The sequence below is a fragment of the Rhinopithecus roxellana genome, chromosome 12 (assembly GCF_007565055.1).
Source record: "Rhinopithecus roxellana isolate Shanxi Qingling chromosome 12, ASM756505v1, whole genome shotgun sequence".
Lineage (NCBI taxonomy): Eukaryota > Metazoa > Chordata > Mammalia > Primates > Cercopithecidae > Rhinopithecus > Rhinopithecus roxellana.
Window position 1 is genome coordinate 116,527,475 of NC_044560.1, and position 19,183 is coordinate 116,546,657.

General features: G+C 42.4%; 1 protein-coding gene across 1 annotated transcript; it reads right to left on the reverse strand.

Annotated features, from left to right (window-relative positions):
- Window positions 1-1,448: 1,448 nt before the first annotated feature.
- On the reverse strand, window positions 1,449-17,499 carry ZNF614 (zinc finger protein 614). The gene is made up of 5 exons (XM_010376540.2): window positions 17,085-17,499; window positions 12,871-13,092; window positions 4,082-4,208; window positions 3,719-3,817; window positions 1,449-3,080 (listed from the first exon to the last, which is right to left on the reverse strand). The coding sequence occupies exons 2-5, from the start codon at window positions 12,883-12,885 to the stop codon at window positions 1,570-1,572; spliced, it is 1,752 nt and encodes a 583-aa protein (XP_010374842.1). The 5' UTR covers window positions 12,886-13,092; window positions 17,085-17,499; the 3' UTR covers window positions 1,449-1,569.
- Between the last annotated feature and the right edge of the window lie 1,684 nt (window positions 17,500-19,183).

The following is a 19,183-nucleotide window of genomic DNA, read 5'->3' on the forward strand; positions in this document are numbered from 1 at the left end:
ATGAAGAGGTACAGAGTAAAGCCTAAAAGAGTTCCCCTAATCTTAGGAGCCGCTATCCCTATGAAGTTGGGGGTGCCCCACCCTCCTAGGCTATTTGGAGTTCTCTTAATCTCATTGTCTAATCTCATCTCCAGCCCCCCTCCCCTTCCAGGAGGTGGGAGAAATGGACACAAAGTTTCCATCCTCTAGTTACTTGATCTTCCTAGGGAACAGCCCCATTCTGAGGCTGTCTAGGCACCAACCATAAGTCACCTCAGTAGTATAATCAGGTGTAATTAAAAGGGCAGTGCTATGAATAACAACAGCAAAAACCAAACAAACAAACAAAAAAACCCCACTCCTATCACTCGTGAAATTCTAAGGGTTTTAGGAGCTCTGTGCCAGGAACCAGGAACAAAGACCAAATGTATTTCTTATACCACAATTTTACAAAACAGTAAAAATAAACAGTAATGAGACATAGTATATTATGGAATCATTGGCAAGGCAACTAGAAATGAGGATTAAGGTATCCTGTCTGAAAATGCACACCAGGTGTATTAGCTGATGTTTAAGGTTATACTTATTAAGAAAAAGCACTCAAATATTCATCATTTTCACCACATTTCATGCCTTCATGAGCTCTTGATATTTTGCTAAAGGTTTTCCACATTTATTTGATAGCATGTTCGGAACAATTTTACTTTCTATGTGATCTCCTGACAAATGATGAAGCTGAGTGCGTCACTGAAATCCTGCCATTAATACTGTCACCTTATTCTCCAGTGTAAACGTTGACACTCACTGAGGTCATATTTCTGAGTAAAGGCTTTGTCATGGTCATCATGTTTCTATCAACAATAAGCTCACTTACATTGAAATCTATGATGACACCTGATAATAAATCTATCTTTCCACAGACTTTTCCTAGTCTCTGCATTCACAGAATTTATCTCTCTATACTTTTCAGACATATGAGCAGAAATTATTGCTCAAAACATCTCCACATTAATATAGTTTATTCAACATGTTTTCATTGACGGAAATATGAGGTAAAAGACCACTAAAGGCACTACCTTATTTACTGTATTCATCAAGTTGATCTCCAGGGCAAATTATTTTAACTCCTGAGGACAGACACACATCTGTCAACAGGCAGCACCATGTTTATGTTCCAACTGGCTAGAAACACACTGATGTTTAATGAAGTCTGAGTTGCCACAAAAGGCATTTCCATAATCACTGCACTAGTCGGGTTTTCTTTTTTTTTTTTGAGACTGAGTTTTGCTCTGTCACCCAGGCTGAAGTACAGTGGCGCAGTCTCGGCTCACTGCAAGCTCCGCCTCCTGGGTTCACACCATTCTCCTGCCTCACCTCCCTAGTAGCTGGGACTACAGGCACACGCCACCACGCCTGGCCAATTTTTTGTATTTTCAGTAGAGACAGGGTTTCACTGTGTTAGCCAGGATGGTCTCGATCTCCTGACCTCAAGTGATCCACCCGCCTCGGCCTCCCAAAGTGCTGGGATTACAGGCGTGAGCCACCGCGCCTGGCCTCACTGCACTAGTAGGGTTTTCATTCTGTATGAGTTCACTTGTAAGGAAGGAGCTGTGACTCTTCATTACAGCAGTTTTCAACTTGACTGATTCTACCCATTTCTCTTGTGTGCATTTTCTTATGTTTGACAAGGTTTGATAAGTGGGAGAAGGCTTTGTCACAATCACTGCATCCATACGGCCTCTCTCCTGTATGTGTTCTTTGATGTACATTGAGTACTGACTTTGTGGTGAAAGCTTTTCCACATTCATTGCACTCATAAGGTTTCTCTCCTGTGTGAATTCTCTGATGGGTAATGAGACCATATTTGTGTGAATAGGATTTTCCACACTCAGTACATACAAAGGGAGTCTTTCCTGTATGACATCTCTCATGTTGTATGAGGCATATTTTCTGGCTGAAGGCTTTACCACATTCATTGCATTCATAGGGTTTTTCTCCTGTATGAGTTCGCTGATGTATAATAAGAGTGCGCTTTGTGGTGAAGCCTTTACCACATTCATTGCATATGTAAGATTTCTCTCCTGTATGAGTTCGCTGATGTATAATGAGAGTACGTTTGACAGTGAAGCCTTTTCCACATTCGCTGCATATGTAAGATTTTTCTCCTGTATGGGAGCGCTGATGTACAATGAGATTGCTCTTCACGGTAAAGCCTTTTCCACATTCACTGCATATATAGGGTTTCTCTCCAGTATGAGTTCGCTGATGTACAACAAGATAGCGCTTCATGGTGAAGCCTTTTCCACATTCACTGCATATATAGGGTTTCTCCCCTGTATGAGTTCGCTGATGTACAATGAGATTGCTCTTCACAGTGAAACCTTTTCCACATTCATTGCACACATAAGGTTTCTCTCCACTATGAGTTCGCTGATGAGCAATTAGATAGCGCTTCATTGTAAAGCCCTTTCCACACTCACTGCACATATAGGATTTCTCTTCTGTATGGGTTTGTTGATGTGCAATGAGACTACTATTCACAGTAGAGCCTTTTCTATATTCATTGGGTATACAGATTTTGTCTCTTGTATTAGTTTTCAGATGCTTAGAGAACAGGACACTTCTGGATAATTTCTCACATTGACCACTTCCAGGATTCTCTGGTATATGAATGTTCTCATGGTAAATGAGCTGAGACTTCCTAAGGAAGGTTTGCTCACATTCAATACATGCATGGGGTTTCTCTATTTTCTGAGTCCTCTGATGCTTAAAGACTTGGAATTTTGTATGGATGCATTTTGCATTTTCAGAAAATCTAGTTTTAGCATGCATACAATCGAGCTTAAGCGTTTTCTCACCTCCAATAAACTCAACAGGGTTATTTATTCCATGTCTTCTCTTCTGGTTTATTAAACTTAAACTTGATTTCAAATTTTTTCTGTACAAGTCAAATGTATCATGATTTTGCACTATAGGAAAATGTGTCTTGCTGAGATATACAGTATTTCTAAGTGTATTCTGTCCATTGCATTGCTGCACGCTCTTCAGAAGTCTTTGGTTTGGAGAGTGCTCTTGCAGAAGACTGTCAACTTTCCCGATTCCTAAGAAAGAACAGAATAACAAATTCTTCCATGAGAATTGTATGAGATAAAAATGCTTATGAGGCCGGGCACGGTGGCTCATGCCTGCAATCCCAGCACTCTGGGAGGCTGAGGCGGGCGGATCACGAGGTTAGGAATTTGAGACCAGCCTGACCAATGTGGTGAAACCCCATCTCTACTAAAAATACAAAATTAACTGGGCGTGGTGGCAGCTATTCCCAGCTACTCAGGAGGCTGAGGCAAGAGAGTCGCTTGATCCCAGGAGGCCGAGGTTGCAGCGAGCCGAGATTGCCCCATTGCACTCCAGCCTGGGGGGGTACAGAGCGAGACTCAGTCTCAAAAAAAAAAAAAAAAAAGCTTATGAGATGATTTGCTGGGGGCTGGCTCTTTATTGTCAACTCTATGATCCCAGTATAAAAGGAAATTATGAAGATATAAGCTGAAATAAGTAAGAATCAGATCCAAGAAAAGACAAAAAGTCTTTAAAGCTATAACAATATTAAAAAAGTTATCAGATGGGGAGATGAATATATGGTGGAGTTGCTTAGGTATCCTCCGATACTTCACATCTGTGACACCTTTCCTTAATGACTACAATAAGACTCCTATAGCCACTGTCCTTGCTGGTTCTCACTTACCTGGACAATTTTTATTTTGGATTTTAGCAACTGTTATCCATGGTTCTTCTTGTCCATGTGCCAACTTGGAGAGTACATCTGGTTTGCTAGTTTGATACCCTGTTCATGAGGAAAGACAAACACAAACATACTGAACTGGAGTCCAGTATGTCAAGATGGGAAAATAATACATGCGATGAAGAAAACAATTTCAAAGTAAGCATTCTCTCTTAGAAGAGATTATACCACTTTGGGGTCAGAGAGGGGACTGAAAATGTAACTCTTCCAAACACCACAGTGACTGTAAAGCTTTGATTAGGTGAGCATAGGACAGTGTCTGGGCATTGTAGGCACCTCTAGGTGACACAGGGGAACTATTCTTACCCAGTGATACTAGGTGGTTATAGTTCTCCACCATCACATCCCGGTACAGGTTCTTCTGAGCAGTGTCCAGGAGCTGCCACTCCTCCCAGCTGAATTCCACAGCCACATCCTCCAGGGTCAGTGATTCCTGTAATTACAAAGTCCTATTTAATATGATATAAACTCCTATTGTTAATATAGAAGTATATATATTTTTTTAATTTCACAATACAGCCTGCATCTATATTCCTTTCTCAAATATACTTTGGTAGGAGCAAAATCCTCTATCTATACATGTTAGCACCTATTTCTAAATATTAAACATAGGCAAATGACATCAGGACAAATAAAACATCCCTACATTACTAATGACTTCACAGCCAATATAAGGATCTGTCATGAATAGACTCCACATCTTGAATTCAAAAAATAGTGCTTTTAAATAAATGTAAGAGAAAAGAAGAAACTATGTAAGTATAAAGCACAAAAGGCCCTTAGAATTGATTAGATTTTATTTTTTAATTTTTAAAGAGACAGGGTCTTCTCTGTAGCCCCAAATGCAGTGCAGTGTCACGGTAATAGCTCAATGAAACCTTGAACTCCTAGGCTCAAGCGACCTTCCGACCTCAGCCTCTCAAGCAATTAGGACTACAGGTAGATGCTACTACCAATTTTGTAGACAGGGTCTTGTCATATTGACCAGGCTGGTCTTGAAGTTCTAGCCTCAAATGATCCTCCTGCCTTGGCCTTCCAAAGTGCTGGGATTACAGGTGTGCACCACTGTGCCCAGCAAAAAAAAAACTTCTAACAGAAGAACATACGTACGTATGTGTATTAATGGACAGATTAACAGCATTAATACCCTGAAGATTATTGGTGAATTGGAATATATAACTGTGGAAATGACAGAAAATGCAGTACAGAGAAAGAGATAAATCGTAACAAAGAAGTTAATAAATATGAAATACAGAGTTGTAAGACCTAATGTATGCCCACTTATGGTTTCTAAAAGGGAAAATAGTGTAATAGAGAAGCAATATCTATTAATAAATATCTAAAACCTAAAATATTTCAGGACTAAATACCTCAAATCTCAAATTCAGAAATCCCAACAAGTTCAGAGCAGGAAGTCACAACTGGTATGACACATCAGACTGAAACTATCATACATCAAATGCAAAGGGAAAACTATAGAATCATCAAGAGACAAAAGACAGATTACCTACAAAGAAATAACAAAATATACTGATGGCTGACATTTCAATAATATAATCCAGAAACGTATGGAATATAATCTTCGAAGTCCTGATTCTTGCAACAAAAAAGGCCAATTTTGGACGGCCATTTAGGATTAAAACACATGGCTAGCAGATGACTTGCTGTCTTACAACTGTGATATCAAGGACCTCTTTGTTAACTAACCTGTCATTCTCCTGCTTCACAATAACTTTTTCAGAGAACTACAAAGTGTAAAGTAGAGGTAACTAAGATCCAAGGAAATACTGATAAGAGAATCTATCCTATATTACTGTGTGGGATGCTGCATAGTCAAGAAAGTAGACTCATGAGAGGGCACAACTGCTCAAGCCTGGTCAGCTTATCTCATTCCAAAATCTTTATGTGAGATGTCTATTGACTGGGTAAGTATAAAGTTAAATTTCTACCTCACTCCACTGTCCAAAAGAATTTATTACTGGGTGGAAATCTTGCAGGCCAACTCTAAGGTGGCCTCTGATAATCTCATTCTCTAGCTGCAGTGACTTCTGACATCAATTACCTGGGTTAGGCCAAACTTCCCAGGTTAAAAGCGCAATCCTCCACAAGACTGCTGTCACTTCAGACACAAGCTGCAAGCTTAAGGCTACACAGACCACCCTCAACTCCAACGAGCTTGCTACAAATGTGTGGAGCTACCATGACTCCCTCAGGTTTAATCATTTGATAGAACAACTCAAGAGAACCCAAGAAAGTGCTGTGTTTACAATTAGCACTTTACTATTGCAAAATGACACAAATCAGAATCAGCTAAAGGAAAATATGCACAGGGTGAGGTCTGGGAAGGTTCCAGACATAAAGCTGCTGACTGTCCTCTCCTCATGGAGTCCTGGGTGGCATTACATCTTCCTGACTGCATCATGTAACAATATTCAAGAGTACTTGCCAACCAGTGAGGCGCACCCAAACTTTGATGTCCAGAGATTTTATTGAGACTTCATTATGTAGGCACAGTTTATTGAAGCACTGCCCATGTAGCTGAGTTCAGTCTCCAGTTCCCTCCCCTTCCTGACTGGAAAAGCCACAACTCTTTAATCACATAGTGCTCTTTTTGGCATGGGCAGCCCCTATCCAGAGTCCTGTCACTGCCATAAATTATCTAGGGACCCACTATGAGTCACCACTGTACATATAGATATAAACTATGAAATATGAGTGGCCCACTATGAATGACACAGACACGAACTTGGGTAATTGCAAGGGTTTAGAGGTTACCTCCCAGGAACGAAAACAAAGGCTAGCCAAATTCTTTATTACGCTCTAGGTGTTCCTGTCCCTGTGCAGTACCATCCTCCTGAGTATCAAATGGCCTAAAAGCTTGTTTCTAAAGAAAAGAATACAGCAAAAGTGACGAGATGCCACTTTAAGATTACACTCTTTATGACTTCCATCTTGCTAGCAGAAGCTGTCATTTTCTAGCTTTGATTAAACAATTTGGCACATAGGGGAGGTGAATGTGGCAAAAAACTAAAGGTGGGCTTAGACAAACAGACAGGTAGAAACTGAGGACCCCAACAAAACTGCCTCATTTCTCATTCTGGAAATGAATCCTCCCAACAACCACATAAGTGAACTTAGAACCGCATCTTTTCCCATTTCAGCCTTGAGATCAGATTCCAACCCAGCTAACACCTTGATTACAACCGCATCAGAGACTGTGAACCAAAGTAGCCAGCTAAGCCATGCTCTTATTCCTGATCCACAGAAAGTGTGAGATTTTTTTTTTTAAAGTGTTGTTTCAAGTCACTACATTTTGGAGTAATTTGTTAGGTACTAACAGACAATGAATATAAGATATAAACTTAAGAAGAACTTATGAGGCCAGAGTTGGGCATATATCTGTAATCCCAGTAATTCCAGAGGACAGTTTGAGCCCAGGAGTTTGAGACCAACCTGGGCAACATAGTGAGACCCTGTCTCTACTCTCAACAAACAACAAAAAATTAGCTGGGTGTGGTAGTGGATGCCTGTGGTCCCAGCTATTCAGGAGGCTAAGGCAGGCAGACAGTACTTGAACCCAGGAGGTTGAGGCTGCAGTGAGCCATGATTGTGCTACTGCACTCCATCCTGGGGAAGAGAGCGAGACCCTGTCTCAAATAAAGAAAAAAAAAAGAGGAATAAAAACATGTTCATGATATAAGTAAAAAGCTTTAAAAAAAAATGACTCCTGCATGGGAAAAAATATTTTGAACGAGCTAAAAGAGAAGTAAGACTCTAGAAAAATATTTGCAACATATAAAAGAATCAATATCCAGCCAAAATAAACAATTATAAATCAGTGAGACCATAAAAAATTAAATGAGGCCGGGCGCGGTGGCTCAAGCCTGTAATCCCAGCACTTTGAGAGGCCCAGACGGGCGGATCATGAGGTCAGGAGATCGAGACCATCCTGGCTAATATGGTGAAACCCCGTCTCTACTAAAAAAATACAAAAAACTAGCCGGGTGAGGTGGCGGGCGCCTGTAGTCCCAGCTACTCGGGAGGCTGAGGCAGGAGAATGGCGTGAACCCGGGAGGCGGAGCTTGCAGTGAGCTGAGATCCGGCCACTGCACTCCAGCCTGGGCGACAGAGCAAGACTCTGTCTCAAAAAAAAAAAAAAAAAAAAAAAAAAAATTAAATGAGCAAAGACTAAAGACACTTTATCACAGAATAAATAATCCAAAGAAACAACAAAGAGAGGAGAAGGATCTGAACCTCACTGGTGAAACAAGGCAAAATAATACTGGATCATCTAGATCATGGAAAATATGCAATTTGATAACATAGTAAGTGTTGGCAAGATTTGCAGCACTGAATGTTCTTTTTGTGCAGTGTTTTCCAACACTAACAACCAATTCTCCAATTATCTAAACATCAACTAGATGTCCAACACTTCAATTCAATTCTGACACTATGTCAGAATCCACAGATTTAAGGGTTAAATCCCACAAGACTGCCCCCTCTTGAGTTCCTCTGCCTGGCCACCCCACTGGGAAGTGAGGAGCGCCTCTGCCCAGCCGCCCCATGCCACCACTGCGGCCACTGACGCCACCACCACCTTCTGGGAAGTGAGGAGCGCCTCTGCCTGGCCCCCGCACTCTCTGGGAAGTGAGGAGTGCCTTTGTCCAGCTGCTTTGGACCCTCCAAGTGTGAAGTGACAGCCTGTGTGTGATTTTTCTGCCCTCCCCAAGTTTGCATTTGACATTAAAGTTTACTTTTCAATTAAAAGTTTTAAACTGGAGAATATACATTTAAAAAAAAAAAAACAAAACAAGGCCTCCTCTTAAGATGCCAGTCACCAATCCTGGGCTACCAGTGTTTCTGACTAACTGGCTATAAATCTGGGGCTCCCACAAACCCCTCCTCAGGTTTGATAATTTACTAGAACAGCTCATAGAACTCAGGAAACACTTTACTTATGGTACCTAGTTAATAATAAAGGATAAAACTCAGGAATCCTTAGCCAGATTGAAGAAATGCATAGGGCAAGATATGGAAGAGGGCATCCAAGCTTCCATTCCCCTCTGGCTGTGGCATCCTCCCAGCACCCTGATATGTTCACCAACCTGAAGCTTGTTCAAGAGTACAAAAAATTAGCTGGGCATGGTGGCGGGTATCTATAGTCCCAGCTACGGAAGAGGCTGAGGCAGGAGAATGGCGTGAACCCGGGGGCGGAGCTTGCAGTGAGCTGAGATGGCGCCACTGCACTCCAGCCTGGGTGACAGAGTCAGACGCGGTCTATTAAAAAAAAAAAAAAAAGGCCGGGTGCGGTGGCTCAAGCCTGTAATCCCAGCACTTTGGGAGGCCGAGACGGGCAGATCACGAGGTCAGAAGATGGAGACCATCCTGGCTAACACGGTGAAACCCCATCTCTACTAAAAAATACAAAAAACTAGCCGGGCGAGGGGGCGGGCGCTTGTAGTCCCAGCTACTTGGGAGGCTGAGGCAGGAGAATGGCGTAGGAGGCGGAGCTTGCAGTGAGCTGAGATCCGGCCACTGCACTCCAGCCTGGGCGACAGAGCGAGACTCCCTCTCAAAAAAAGAAAAAAAAAAACAAAACTCACAGTCTGGGCGACAGAGCGAAACTCTGTCTCAAAAAATAGTTATAACAAATAAAACTCTTTTTTTTTTTTTTGAGACGGAGTCTGACTCTGTCACCCAGGCTGGAGTGCAGTGGCGCGATCTCAGTTCACTGCAACCTCCACTTCCCGGATTCAAGGGATTCTCCTGCCTCAGCCTCCAGAGTAGCTGGGACTACAGGCGTATGCCACCACGCCCAGCTAATTTTTGTATTTTTAGTAGCCACAGGGTTGTTGGCCAGGATGGTCTTGATCTCTTGACCTCATGATCTGCCCAGGATCACAGGCACGAGCCACCAAGGCCGGCCTGTTCAAGAGTTTTTATAGAACTTACTCTCCAGTCCATTCCTCCTTTCAGTTCCAATCCTCTAATTGCTTGGTCTTTCTGGGGACCAGTCTCATCCTGACACTATCTAGAGGTCTCATCATTATTCACCTCATGAACAGAAACTCAGGTGTATCACAGGGGCACCTTATGAATAAATGTGGGGAAAAGAAAGAGATCAGCCTGTTACTGTGTCTATATAGAAAGAAGTAGACATAAGAGACTCCGTTTGGTTCTGTATTTGAGATGCTGTTAATCTGTGACCCTACCCCCAACCTTGTCCTTGCAAGAGACATGTGCTGTGGTGACTCAAGGCTTAATGGATATTGGGCTGTGCAGGATGTGCTTTGTTAAATAGGTGCCTAAAGGCTGCTTGCTGGTTAAAGGTCATCACCATTCTCTTAATCTCAAGTAAGAGAAAAGCATTTGTCTCCTGCCTGTCCCTGGGCAATGTCCCTGGGCAATGGAACATCTCCCTGTAAACCCGATTGTATGCTTTGTTTACTGAGCAAGGAGAAAACCGCCTTTAGGAATAAGGTGGGACTTGCTGGAGCAATGCTGCTAAAAGGTTTATGGAGAGTTTGCATATGCATCTCAAGGCACAGCATTTTCCTTTAAACTTATTCATGTCACAAGGATTTTTGTTCATATGTCTTATTGCTGATTTCCTCCCTACAATGATCCTATTGTCCAGCCACTCCCTTATCTTTTTATGGTAAAGATAATTATCAATAAATACTAAGGGAACTCAGAGACCAGTGCTGGCGTGGGTCCTCTGTAAGCTGAGCGCCGGTCCCCTGGGCCCCGCTTTTCTTTCTCTATACTTTGTCTCTGTGTCTTATTTCTTTTCTCAAGTCTCTTGTTCCACCTAACGAGAAACACCCACAGGTGTGGAGGGGCAGGCCACCCCTTCAAATAACAAAAGACACACCTATTCCTCAGGAAGAAATGGGTTTTAAGCATACTGTGCCATGAACTGGGAACAATGACCAAATATACTTCTTATCCATGTCACTTTCTATATACCAGACTGTGAAAAATAAATATACATTTGGTCTCTGCCCTCCAAATCTTTGGAATTGCTGAAGTGTCTTTTATATGCTATTGAGATTACTGGTGCCTGGGGCTCTTCCATGGCCTCAGGAAGGGAGCTGGTTGCCAGGCAAACCAACCTTGTGATAGACAGTTGGAACTTTCAGTCCCACCTCTCCAACCAACCCCTGACCTCTGTGGAAGGGAGAGGTGATGGAAATTGAGCTTACTACCAATAGTTAATGAATTAATAAATTATGCCTATGTAATGAATCCACCATAACAATAGAAGGTTGAGGTTGAGAGCTTCCAGGCTGCTGAACATACAGCAGTCCTGGGAGGGTAGAATACCCAGAGAGGGCATGGAAGCTCTGTGGCCCTTCCCCACTATCTGGACCTATGTATCTTTTCCAACTGGCCGTTCCTGAGTTGTACCATTTCATAATAAGCCAGTAATATAGTAAGTAAACTGTCTTCCTGCATTTTTTGAGCCTTCTAGCAGATGAATAGATCTGAGAAGGGGACTGTGAGGACATCCAATTTGGTAGCCAAGTCCAATAGAAGCTGTGAGTAACCTGGGGACCCAGCACTTTTCAGGGGGGCAGTCTTGTGGGACTAAGCCCTCAACCTGTGGGGTCTGTCTTAAGTCCAGGCAATTAGTGTCAGAATTGAGTAAATTTTAGAATACCTAATAGGCATGGAGAGTTGAATTGATGTGTGGGAAAAACCCCACATATCCGGTGTCAGAAACACTGTCTGAGGATAGAGAGTAAAACTGTTGTTCCTGCACATAGATACTCTTCTAAATGCTTTATATAGATTAACTCATTTTATGTCCTAACTTACTACATAGGTGCCATAGCATTATCCCTCTTACAGATGAGAAAACTGGGTATATATGGCTAAATGAAGTATGCAAGGTCACACAGCTGGCAACTGGCTCCAGAGTCAACACTTTTGACCGTATGCCACACTGACCATAAAGTGGAATGTACTGAAAGTACGCATTAAAATAAACTGAAAGTATGCATTAAAATAAAAAATAACATCTTATAATTGATTTATCTGTAAACACTGATATAATTTCACAAAATTATCCTCAAGTAATACTGATATAATTTCACAAAAAAAGCCACTAACACGATCATGTAAAACCTTGTTCATAGTCATGTGGTTTATAATAACATGCCTAAAAAAAAAAAAAAAAAAAAAAGGTGGGCATGGTGGCTCATGCCTGTAATCCCAGCACTTTGGAAGGCCAAGGCAGGCAGATCATGAAGTCAGGAGATCAAGACCATCCTGGCTAACACAGTGAAACCCCATCTCTACTAAAAATACAAAAAATTAGCCAGGTGTAGTGGCAGGCGCCTGTAGTCCTAACTACTTGGGAAGCTGAGGCAGGAGAATGGCGTGAACCTGGGAGGCGGAGCTTGCAGTGAGCCAAGACTATGCCACTGCACTCCAGCCTGGGCAACACAGCAAGACTCCGTCTCAAAATAAATAAATTATTTAATTAATTTTTTTAAAAAGTTGGTTGGCAGGCACCAGAATGCAAAAAATGCCAATATACCAAAAATGGTCTGGAGTATATACATTAAAATGACAACCATAGTTCCTTCTTAAGAAGTGATTCATGTATCATTGTAATGGTCAAAAGTTGAACTACCAAGAAAGCATGCATTCTTTCATATTGAGTCTACTTTTTTTTCCTTCTTTTTGAGACAGGGTCTTACTTTGTTACCCAGGTTGGAGTATAGTGGTACAAACATGGCTCACTATAGCCTCATCCTCCTGAGCTCTAGCAATTCTCCCACCTCAGCCTCCCCAGTAGCTGGGACTACAGGTGTGCACCACCACACCCAGCTAATTTTTGTATTTTTTGTAGAGACGGGGTTTCATCATGTTGCCCAGGCTGGTCTTGAACTCCTGAGCTCAAGCAATCCAGATCTACTTCTTAAGGCAGAATGAACCCCCACCTCTACTCCCAAAAGCAATCTAGGTTAATTTCTCCCTAGAACAAAATTATTCCAGTATATACTTCCTTAAATTCAACTGACATTTTCAGGCCACCATAAATCTATCAAAAAATCAAAGGGAAAATATAACAAACCAAAAATCACCTGGGTCTTGATCATTTTCTTCTGTGCTCAGAAAATAGTGGAAAACATGGACTATACGTCTTTATCTCTTCTGCATTTGCCATGAAGTTTTCCTCGTCAGAAATATTAGTATCCACTTAAAGTTGTCCCCAGAAATTATGATATCCAAGGCCAGCAACCTCCCTCTTCTTCCTTCATTGCTTCACTTGAGTTATCTTGCTTCTGAGAGCCAGGACCTAAGGACTGATAAACAAAATGGCTGTAAGTATACATTCACCCTGGGTCCAGACGTTGTCACTGCTGCTCTGCACTTACCTTAAATAAAAGACTCTAATATTTCTAACAGTTCCTTTATTTGGTGCCTCAGAGGTTTTCATGGTTCTAAATGTGTGAAAGTTATGCCTTTCTTTTGTGAAGCAGAACTGGCATGACTATTATAGAGAAGGTGGGAAAACAGAACTGGCACGGTACAATGCCTTAGAGGCAGGTGAATTCCCAGACAGATCAATTTTAGGAAAGAGAACACATGGAAGGCTCCAAGAATGTCTTTAAAAGGCATGTGTGTCCATGTACTGGTTCAAAAGTCTCTATAAGCTCTATGGGTATACATACCTCACATCAAGACCAATGTACTAAGCAAATCGTAACAACTGTCTCATTTTCACATTATGCGCTAAAGGATTAACTTTACCCAAGAGAGGTTTGTCCTTTGCCCACAGTTTCTATGAGGCAAACTCTAAGACTTTGGAATATGCTGCTTGATAAAACTGTCTTTGGTTATCAGGGCAATTTGAGTCATGCCAAATTGTCTATCCTAATAATGTGATTTACTATGGGAGGCCTTAGACTATGTGGTATTAATTTGATATATGGAGGAGCTGGAGATTGAAGTCAGTCACATAGGCAGTCAATTGTGTGTATGTTAACTGATACCCAATAAAAACTGGACACCTGTGGGGAAAAGAAAGCGAGATCAGACTGTTACTGTGTCTGTGTAGAAAGAAGTAGACATAAGAGACTCCATTTTGTTCTACATTAAGAGAAATTCTTCTGCCTTGAGATGCTGTTAATCTGTAACCCTAGCCCCAACCCTGTGCTCGCAGAGACATGTGCTGTGTTGACTCAAGGTTTAATGGATTTAGGGCTATACAGGTTGTGCTTTGTTAAAAAAGTGCTTATGCTTGGTAAAAGTCAGGCCATTTGCTAATCTCTAGTACCCAGGGACACAGTACACTGTGGAAGGCTGCAGGGACCTCTGCCTAGGAAAGCCAGGTATTGTCCAAGGTTTCTTCCCACTGAGACAGCCTGAGATACGGCCTGGTGGGAAGGGAAAGACCTGACCGTCCCCCAGCCTGACACCCATAAAGGGACTGTGCTGAGGAGGATGAGTGAAAGAGGAAGGCCTCTTTGCAGCTGAGATAAGAGGAAGGCATCTGTCTCCTGGTTGTCCCTGGGCAATGGAATAACAACCCGATTGTTATGTTCTATTTACCAAGATAGGAGAAAACCGCCTTAGGGCTGGAAGTGAGACGTGCTAGTGGCAATGCTGCTGTTTTATGTATGTGCACATCAAAGTATAGCACCTTTTCTTAACCTTGTTTATGACACAAGAGACATTTGTTCATGTTTTCCTGCTGACCCCCTCCCCACCATTACCCTATTGTCCTGCCACATGCCCCTCTCCGAGATGGTAGAGATAATGATCAATAAATACTGAGGGAACTCAGAGACCACTGACAGTACAGTGTGGGTCCTCCATATGCTGAGCACCTGTCCTCCATATGCTGAGCGCCGGTCCCCTGGGCCCACTTTTCTTTCTCTATACTTTGTCTCTGTGTTCTTTCTTTTCTAAGTCTCTTGTCCCACCTGATGAGAAACGCCCACAGGTGTGGAGGAGCAGGCCACCCCTTCAGACACCAAGGCCTAGGTGAGTGGCAACAATGGTTACAATGGCTGGCAATAATAATATAAGGGTGTATATATAAGGATATGATAATTTAAAAACATATGAAGCAAAACAGAATGAGAGAGGATTAGACAATTCAACAATAATAACTGAAGATTGCATTACCCTACTCGCAATAATAAAGAAAAAAATAGAAACTCAGCAAGGATACTGAAAACTTGGACAACATTATCAACCAACTATACTTAACTAATATTTAACACTACACTCAACAGCAGTAAAATAAACTTTTTTTCAAGAGTACATGTTGTATTCTCCAGGATAAGACCATATGCTGGAATATAAAACAAGTGTCAATAAATACTAAATATATTTTCCAACCACAATAATTTAATTAGAAATCAATGTCAGAATGAAATTTAGAAAATATCCAAATATTTGGAAATAAAATAGCACAGATCTGAATAACCATGGTTAAACAGAAAATCATGAGCCAGGCACGGTGGCTCACGCCTGTAACCCCAGCACTTTGGGAGGCTGAGATATGTGGATCACTTGAGGCCAGGAGTCCCAGACCAGACTGGTTAACATGGTGAAACCCCACGTCTACTAAAAATACAAAAAATTAGCCAGGCACGGTGGCGCGTGCCTGTAATCCCAGCTATTCAGGAGGCCGAGATGGAAGAATCATTGACCCCAGGAGGTGGGAGCGGAGTCGGCGCCATTGCACTCCAGCAAGGGCAAGAGCAAGACGCTGTCTCGAAAAAAAAAAAAAAAAAAAAGAGGGGAAAAAGAAAATCACATGGGAAATTGGACATATTTTGAACTGATTGGAAACAGAAACACAACATAAACATTAATTAGCTGTCCCTAAAGGAGTTGTTTTTTAAAAAAAACTTTAAATCAGAAAAGAAAAAAACACCTGTATCAGAAAACACCCTCAAATGATTATTCATTGTCCAAACTGAAAAACTAGAAAACGAGGAGCAATTAAAACACAAAACAATTTGACCGAAAAAATAAAGAGGAAAGTGGAAATCAGTGAAAAAAAAAAAAAATTTTTTTTAAAGTGTCGAACAAAGAATACGAAAAGTGACTGAAAAGATCAATAAAATTGATACTCATTAACTAGACTGATCAAGAAAAAAGACACAAGTTACCTTGTGTCTAAAGAAAGACACAACTTTCGGCTGGGCGCGGTGGCTCACGCCTGTAATCCCAGCACTTTGGGAGGCCAAGGCGGGCAGATCACGAGGTCGGGAGATCCAGACCATTCTGGCTAACACGCTGAAACCCCGAAACCCCGTCTCTACTAAAAATACCCCCCCCCCCAAAAAAATTAGCCAGGCTTGGTGGCGGGCGCCTGTAGTCCCAGCTACTTTGGAGGCTGAGGCAGGAGAATGGCGTGAACCCGGGAGGCGGAGCTTGCAGTGAGCCGAGATCGCGCCACTGCACGCCAGCCTGGGCGACAGAGCGAGACTCGTCTCAAAAAACAAAAATTTAAAAAAAAAAAAAAAAAAAAAAGGCAGAGCTTTCACACATTTAGAACCTTGTTTTATTGCCCCTGGCTGTGAAAGGCTCCGAGGCACTAAATGAAGGAATTGTTAGAAATATCAGGGTCCTTTATTTAAGGTAAGTGCACAGCGGCAGTGACAATCAGAAATGTAACCTTATCACTGCTGACTCTACAAAACTTAAACAGCTTATGAAGTGACATCATGAATTTTACGTCACAGATCTGTCTCCATATGAGAAGAGTGGCAATGTGGGAAGACAAAAAAGTTTTTGGTAAGGACCGCGGGGACGGACTTGAACTGGATGGAGGGAAGTGGATTTGAGCAGGGGAAAATGCAGCCTTCAAGTCTGTCCCCGCATTCAAGGTTTCAACCAATTATCAAAGGGCTCTGGACCTCCTCACACACTGACAGTCCCTACCAAGCTTCTCCGTGACTCAGCCCCATATTAAATCCAATATGAAACCCCAAACGTCTAGGAAACCGAGAGGACATCTCCCCAACCCAGACATCTCTAAGGCTGAGCTCCACATTAAATTGTGACCCTGAACCAGGCCCCCGCGTTCACGGGTACAAACTTCTCACTCCAGTTCCCAATCACTGAGCCCCACAAACCAAGTGATTCACAAGGACCTCAAACCCAGACAGCGTCGGACTCGAAGCTGATTTCCTCAGACTCTTCATCCCCACAGCCAAAGGCCCTGTCATTAACGCCCCGCTTCCTCAGCGACTGCGTTCAAATACAGCCCCAACCTGGATGCTCCAGGCACCATCGAGACCTACAGCCTCGAGTCCATGCCCAGAACACGACTCACCCGAGGCCGAACCTCTCCAGACACCACTGGCAGCGACAAAACGCCGCATCCACGTCCGAAACCGCTTCCTATTCACACGCGCTTCTGCGCGGCCTCCGGGACGCTGAGCGGTGACGACGAAGTGAGGCGAGGACCATGGAGCCTGCCTGGGATCGCGAGTTCAGACTGCGGGCGCCGCTCTATGAGGTCACAGGGCTGCGCCCATGGCAGCGTTTCTGACAGAAGCGGCCGTAATGGCTGTGGAAATCACTCTTGGCCACCCCAGTGCCTTTCTTTATTCGTTGCGAGGGACACTCAAGAGTCAGGTGCCCAGCCAAGGCGCAGTGGCATTCTATTCAGCTGGCTGAGGAGAAAAAGATGGCGGCACTCTCTGTGCCCATTATAGCTGAGAGTGGAGCCTTAGCTGGAGCACTATGGGCACGGCCATCTTACAGGAAGGCAGCAGCCGTACGGCAGAGAAGATGCTTAGATCCAGGACAATTTGGAAAAATAAAAAAGGTTTGAAGAAGCCACGGTGCTGGGAAGGAAGCGGTGACAGAGTTGCCAAAACCAGTGGTCACTGAAAGTGTTAGATTTGGGGATAGGGCGGGGGTTGTAGACTGGGTAAGGCTTTCCTAGCTTAGATTAGACGCTGACTAGATGGACGAAGCCCAGAGTAAGAGTGATGCTCCATTAAGTGCTAATACCCACATCGGGCTTGCTATAAAACTACTGCCAGTGGGGAAGGGGAAGAGAAGGTGAAGGTGCAACTGTGTTAATATCTACATGTTTCCTTCCAGAAGTAAAGGAAGATGACAGTGGGGCACTTCAGAATATGAAATTATTAGAATGCGATCATCCTACTTTGCAATGTTTCCAGATTGTTTTAAAAGTCACACTTAAGAAATGTTAGTTCTATTTTTGCAGATGTTGGCGTAACTGTAGAAGATTTAAGTAAATATTGTCTTGTTGGAAGGCAACCTAGAGCCAATTTAATTTTTTCGTTTTCTTTGACAGCAATTCTAAAAGTTATTTGGTGAAAAGCTGTCTTAATATTAACCACAACTTTGTAATTTACAAAAAAAAAAAGGAATTACAATGAGAGATGAATACTTTGGTAAATTATGGAACATCTGCTCAACTGTAAGAGTATATATCAATTTAAAAGACTATACTACAATTGTTTTATAAAAACAGGAAGGATAACTGTATTCTTCAGAGGACAAAAAATGATCTGCAGGATAGTATATATTTTATGGTCTTGTAATTGGAAGAAATCATAAACATCTTTTGGAAAATTGTGATTGGTTAAACAAGACTTTTAGTTTGAATTAATATTGTTTGTGTTTATAGGTAGAGAATGCCATGTTTTTGCTTGGAAAATATTCCCAATTTGTACTTCTTAATTTTAATATCTTCATATCATACTCATGAATATCTATATTATAAAACAGATGTTGATCTTAGAAAAAAATTAGGTATGATGATGTATAAGTTCATGGCATGATAAATGCAAAATAGGCTGTTTTCTTTCAGAAAATATACTCATGCATTTGAAAAATTCTGGAGAATATACTAACAATATTTGACTCTTCCATACAATTATTTTTCTTCATTGTACTTATGTTTTGTAATTTCTAGAGTGAAGGGGGCCTGCCCCTCCACACCTGTGGGTATTTCTTGCAAGGTGGAGACTGAGAAAAGAAATAAGACACAGAGACAAAGTAGAGTAAGAAAAGTGGGCCCAGGGAACCGGCGCTCAGCATATGGAGGACCCGCACCGGAGGACCCACACCAACACTGTTCTCTGAGTTCCCTCAGTATTTATTGATCACTATCTCTGCCATCTCGGTGAGGAGGATATGGCAGGACTATAGGGTAATGGTGGGGAGAGGGTCAACAGGAAAACATGTGAGCAAAGGACTCTGCGTCATAAATAAGTTTAAGGAAAGGTGCTGTGCCTCGGTATGCACGTAGGCCAGATTTGAAGGGGTGGCCTGCCCCTCCACACTTGTGGGTGTTTCTTGTTAGGTGGAACGAGAGACTTGAGAAAAGGAATAAGACACAGAGACAAAGTATAGAGAAAGAAAAGCGGGGCCCAGGGGACCGGTGCTGTGCTT

What these genes read in the sequence shown, in the direction of transcription:
- ZNF614 (XM_010376540.2), bottom strand. An exon ending in TAACCACCTAGTATCACTGG is followed by an intron (nt 3,818 to 4,081) that starts GTAAGAATAGTT and finishes CCTCATGAACAG; the next exon opens with GGTATCAAACTAGCAAACCA. An exon ending in CCAAAATAAAAATTGTCCAG is followed by an intron (nt 3,081 to 3,718) that starts GTAAGTGAGAAC and finishes GTTCTTTCTTAG; the next exon opens with GAATCGGGAAAGTTGACAGT.